The 5,727-nt window shown below is 33.2% G+C and overlaps 1 protein-coding gene across 2 annotated transcripts; it reads right to left on the reverse strand.

The window, feature by feature from the left end:
• Nucleotides 1-958: 958 nt before the first annotated feature.
• LOC111891282 (probable glycosyltransferase At5g03795) lies at nt 959-5,051 on the reverse strand. 2 transcript variants are annotated; one of them, XM_023887344.3, is made up of 5 exons: nt 4,856-5,051; nt 4,050-4,526; nt 3,809-3,939; nt 2,664-3,012; nt 959-1,729 (listed from the first exon to the last, which is right to left on the reverse strand). In XM_023887344.3, exons 2-5 carry the CDS (start codon nt 4,437-4,439, stop codon nt 1,067-1,069), a joined length of 1,533 nt encoding a protein of 510 aa, XP_023743112.1. In that variant the 5' UTR covers nt 4,440-4,526; nt 4,856-5,051; the 3' UTR covers nt 959-1,066. The 2 variants fall into 2 exon arrangements, with proteins under 2 accessions (XP_023743112.1, XP_023743113.1); XM_023887345.2 differs by lacking the exon at nt 4,856-5,051 and having other exon boundaries at nt 4,021-4,193.
• Nucleotides 5,052-5,727: the final 676 nt, after the last annotated feature.

Genomic DNA, 5,727 nt, shown 5'->3' on the forward strand with positions numbered 1-5,727 from the left:
CATATCATATAAGCCTCCAACCCATCCTATTATAGATGCACATAATCATGATTTCAAAACCAAAGAAGTAAGTAATTTCCACCCACTGGAAACTCATTTTAGTATATCCGTGAGTGCAACACATTTTACGTATAGTATTTCTCATAGGACATGTATGAAATATTATAAAAATATTCAAAAGATTCATAGGATAAATCATATATATTAAAGGACATTTGTTATTAGGTAATGAACTAACATTAAAAAGGTAGATCTTCTCTATCACTAACATAAGTGTTTGAGTGCTTAATTGTCACCTAAAGCCAAAGTTAATTAGTCAATTAGATCTAAGATAGCCCCGTATATACCTATCTTAAGAATAATAACTTTTATAACTCTTTTTAATGTTAAAATTCACTTCCAAATCATATTGCAAGGGTAATGGAGTTGATAAGAGATCAAACTGATCAAAATAATGAAAGCCAACGCTAGTACTATGATGAGAAAGACTAAAAACAAGTTGCATTTTATTTGCCATAGGAAAAACATGAGCATGTTTTCCTTCATGTCATCCAATTTGCGGCTTTTCAAGTAAAAAGGGGATCATACTTTGGAAAGTTGACCCTAACACTTCATTTACCATTTTAAATGGCATCAGGTCATTCAATTTGTTGTTTTTCAGATTTAAAAACTACTTAATGTAATTACATATTTCAAAAAGTTTCTAGCTATTTTTATCAAACATTTATATATCAAATAAAAGCTACATTTTACCGTTAGTTTTACTAAATAGGCCTTAACTAATCGGGTGAATGGTGTGGGGTCATATATAACAATTATTATTATTATTATTATTATAAAATTAAAATGTATACAACTTGCCACATCATTTCAAATCGTTCAACTCGAGTGCATAAGGGCTTGATTTAAAAAGTTAAAATTTCTCAAACTGTTTCGAAGAATCTTTCTTCCACAATAATTTTCTTAAAACGGTAAAAAGTATAACCATTTTCTTATCAACTTTCTTATAATCATACAACAAACCAGAACTTGCAATATTGTCACAAATCCAACATATTACTAGCGCTCATATCCCTTTCATTCTTAAAACTCTATTATACCACACAGAATGAAGAATCATATGAAACAAATCATACTTAACAGGCTCCGAATGCCAAAAAAACTGCTCCTTAACCTTCTTCACTCTCTCATACATCTCAACATACTTCTCTTCAGAAATCGAAAGCAACACCTTCTTCAAATTCACAATATCCTTCTCCAACACAAAAACCGCAAACGATTCCCAATTCAAAACCTCAAAAAACGGAGGCACGTAATTATCCGATATAATCACAGGGACACAATCGTAAATTAACGACTCCACAACTCTCGGGCTATGAACTGCAAACCCTCGAGCACAAATACAGTATTTGCTACTTTTCATGTGGTCGATGTAGTTTTTGTTGCCTTTTACATGAGGCATTCGGGCGAATATTCTCATGTCTGTATCGTTTCCCCAATGATTTAATAAAACGGGTCGGACATATCCGTGCATATGACCCGCAAAAAAGGCTAGAATTGGTCGTTGTGTTGGGGGGTTGCCTCCTATGTCTTTCAGAGGATTTTTTGAGGATCTTACGTATGTTGTTGGAAGTGAAACGTCTTTGCCTATTTTGAAACCTGTTCGAATGTCGGCATTGCAAAGGGCTCTTATGGTGTTGAGTAAACGTCCCCTTGTTTCCGCTGGGGCCTGTGGAAATAAGAAATCATTACTTAAAATGACTAAAATACCCCTCGAAACCAAGAGCTGGTTTCAACTTGGGAATTTTCGAAAATGGCTACGGTTTTGGAAAGTAGAAATTATGTTTTTTTTTTTTTACGGGTGGTGTGCTTACTGAAAATTGTCAACGGTTCATATGACTAAAATACCCCTGGCAACCAGTGAACAGCTTGGAATTTTTTCCAAAAAGGTAACAGGGGCGTTTAAAAAATTGAAATTATTTTATTTATTGCGGGTGGTATATTAGCCGAAATAGTGAACGGTTGAAATGACTAAAATACCTCTCACAACTACCAAACAACCAATTTCAACGTGGAAATTTACCATGAAGGGTAAACAGGACATCAAAGAAATGGAACTTAAATCAGTTTTCTGCAGGTGGTGTAGTTGCCCAAATTGTCAATAGTTCAAATGACTAAAATACCCCTGGGTCATGGCAACCACCACGCAGGTAATTTCAGCTTTGGAAACTTTCTAAAAAGGGTAATGAGGCTTTCAAAAAATAAATTTATCCCAATTTCTACGGATGGTGTACTTGACAAAATGGTCAAACGGTTCAAATGACTAAAATACCCCTGGGCCCTAGCACCCACAAAACACGTAATTTCAGCTCGGAAATTTTACAAAAAGGGTAGCATGGCATCAAAAATAAAGGAAATATTTCAAATTTATACCGTAGCTTAGAATTTTTCCAAAAACAGTAACATGAGATTCGAAATTTGAAATTATTTCAACTTTTTACGGTTCAAATGACTAAAATACCCCTGGCAATGAGCAGCCATAATGTGGGAGTTCTCCAGGGGTTGCAAAAGAATAAACCTTTTGCAGAAAGAAGTAAAAAACTTGGACCTTTCTACAAAAAGAAACTGGATAAAGGAAGAAGGAAGAAGGAAGAAGGGTATACCCAATCATGGCAACCAGTCAGAAAATGATCTGATCCATTTGTTCTATTCCAAAATGGATATTTACTTATAAGCATTTCAGTGTGGTTCTTCATGAACTGAATCAGATTCTCACGACTGTGTGAATGAGGAACATAAAGTGTTAACTCAAGCAATCGGGAACTAAAAGGTACGTAGAATAAATGAGCTTCATTCGGGTCTTCTGTTACAAATTGTTTATTTTCTTCCATCAGCTTCAAGAACCAACCCTCCGATGCATATATTCCCTCAAGTATCCAATCATGGAAAATCGGCTTTTCTCCATCTTTGTAGATGTACACTTTGAGCATTCGGTTCATTATCTCATAACTCCTGCCATAAGATTATTTTTAAAAATAGTCCCACTAATGAGTTGTTACTTTTTTTCCCATTATGTCATGTATACGTAAAATGGGTGAATGGGTAATTAATGATGTATGTTTGTGATAAAGTGTTGTATACATAAGGTCCGTTTCTTTTCTTTCTTTTTTGGACCGAATAAACCGTCTGAATGAGACTAAATGAGCATTCTACCATTACATTCGAAAAAAACAAATTTCACGTTATTCGTCAATTTTAACAAAAAAAGGAAAAACGACGAATGAAAAATAGGTAAAGGGTTAGGGTATGTTTGGTTGTAGAAAATTGTTTTCATTTTTTTAAGAATTTTTTTCAGAGAAAATAGAGTTAAGTTTTCATTTTCAATTTTCAATTAAAATTTTAGAAAACGCGTTTGATTGGAAGCGGTGGAGTTTTCATTTTTCATCTTAGATATTTAGGAAACTTTGGAAAACTGTAAAATTCACTTTTCTAGTTTACATACAATTTGGAAAACAGAAAATTTTTATTTTTCTTGGAAATTTTTTGAAAACTGAATCAACCAAACGTGTTTTCAAAACTTTCATTTTCGTTTAAAAAATTTCATGGAAAACTAGAAAATTTTCTGCAACCAAACGCACTCTTAGTGCCTTAACACATTAAGTCTTTTACTTCACATTAAGTCAAAAAAGAAAGAGCCATGTATAGTTGTCTAGGTAAGGTCTTTAACTCATTAAGCCCATTAAGTAAAAAACAAACATCCTTAAATTATTAGAAAGAGAAGGTATATAACTAGATGTTATAAAGATACCTTTTAAACGTGGAAATATTCCGATAAATAGGGGCGTAAAGTCCCGAATCATTGTTAGTGAAGGCAGCATTTTCAATTTGTGATTTTGCTTCAAGTAGTTGTTGATCAACCAATGATGAAACTTGAGATGTCTATAATGAAAAAAATACAAAAGATAATCAAGAATGTGAATGTAAAAGACAACATTTTCATGTATATTCAACTTGACTAACCAAATCAGCATATGAAGTCATATACATACGACTGAATAAAGGGAAGAACGACTTTTCTTTAGCTCTTCATTCATCTGGGAAATTGACATTACTGGTAAAGTCTCCATTTTGGGCTTTTTCAGATCTCCATTTTGGGTATTTTTTTCTCTTTCCTCACTGGAATTTTTGGGGGAAGATCCGTTAACACCTGAATACGAATCTTTTAAGTCTTGTTGCATGAAACTTGTATTGTTTGCATTTGAGAAATAACTTTCTCGAACAAAGGAGGCCTTAGCACCAGAAAGTAGAAGTGATATGCTGTTGAATATTGGAAGTTCGGAATATTGAAGAGTCAATACAACAACCAATGAGATTCCGAATACCCAAATCAATCTTGTGGTTTGTTTTGAACATGGATAGTGAAGAAACCCATGATCCATGTTAGATCAAATGGATTGAAATCTGAGATTAAGAGTTACTCAGAAAATAGTCGGTGTTGAAGCTTCAGCAGACTCCAAGAATGTTCCCTGTTTACCAATTCGAAAGCATTAGGTTTCTGCAAAAACAACTACGAGTTACAGGATCCACTGATTCAGAGATCTTAACAAATTGATTATTGATGAATCGGTTTTAAGGGCGTTTTTCGCCCCATTTTATTGTTTTTCAGTTATGAGCTCTGTTTGATCTGTAAACACATTAATTAAGATTCAGATCACCCAGAAAGGATTCGAGATTAGCTCGACATTATTCTTGAATTGAGTAAAACTGCGTATTGTATCATATTTCATAAAAGACGAACATACACGATCGATTGAATAATAACGATACAAATGAAGATGTAGAGGAGATCGCTTACAAAGCCTTGATCGTTAAATGAACTTTGTAGCTCGCACAGATCGGAGTCTTGATGTGAATTGCATTTGAATGTATTTTGAATCAGATCTAAATTACACGGAAACACGAACTGGATTTGGTATAAAATATGAATATGTTTCGTTCTATCGGGGTAACAAGCTTGCTTTTAGAATATTATATGGCTAAAATAAAGTTTTTTTCTCAAATGTTTTTAAGTCTCTTAATAATATATTTATAAGTATTTAGAATGATTATGTCTTTCTATACATATTAAACTTTTGTATATAATTAACAATGTGTAAAAACCTCTTTGGGTATATATATAGAAAAAGACCAATATCACACAGATTTGTTATTGTATACTTCACCTACACACAGTAAATCAAAAAGATATATTAGCTTATAGAAAGCATACTATACTTTTAGAATATTTTTTCTTTTAATATTTGGATAGATTTTTTTAAGACAAAACTTCAAAAATGGTCCCTGTGGTTTCCAAAAATATCAAGTTTAGTCCCTAAGTTCAAAAAACCTCACAGATCGTCCCTGTGGTTTCAAAACTTTTAACAAATGGTCATTCCGCCTAACTCCGTTAACATTTAGCCGTTAAGTCAGGGACATTTTTGTCATTTCACTCCCCAGGGACCATTTATGAGGTTTTGTATTCCTTTTTTTTAAATAAATAAAATTTAATATGCAAGGGTCCCATCTCTCTCTCTCTCTCTCTCTCTCTCTCTCTCTCTCTCTCTCTCTCTCTCAAGTCTGAAATCAGTTTCCCTTTGATCGTATTCTTCAATATCAAAAGCAAGAAAACTACATCCATCGCTAAAATCCCAAATCTTAAATCAAAGACGATGATGATGAATTTTTTGT

The sequence above is a fragment of the Lactuca sativa genome, chromosome 1 (genome assembly GCF_002870075.4).
Source record: "Lactuca sativa cultivar Salinas chromosome 1, Lsat_Salinas_v11, whole genome shotgun sequence".
In the NCBI taxonomy this organism is placed as follows: domain Eukaryota; kingdom Viridiplantae; phylum Streptophyta; class Magnoliopsida; order Asterales; family Asteraceae; genus Lactuca; species Lactuca sativa.

What these genes read in the sequence shown, in the direction of transcription:
- LOC111891282 (XM_023887344.3), bottom strand. Translation starts at nt 4,439, where the DNA reads ATGGATCATGGGTTTCTTCACTATCCATGTTCAAAACAAACCACAAGA. An exon ending in AATATTTCCACGTTTAAAAG is followed by an intron (nt 3,013 to 3,808) that starts GTATCTTTATAA and finishes ATCTTATGGCAG; the next exon opens with GAGTTATGAGATAATGAACC. An exon ending in TGACTGGTTGCCATGATTGG is followed by an intron (nt 1,730 to 2,663) that starts GTATACCCTTCT and finishes TTATTTCCACAG; the next exon opens with GCCCCAGCGGAAACAAGGGG.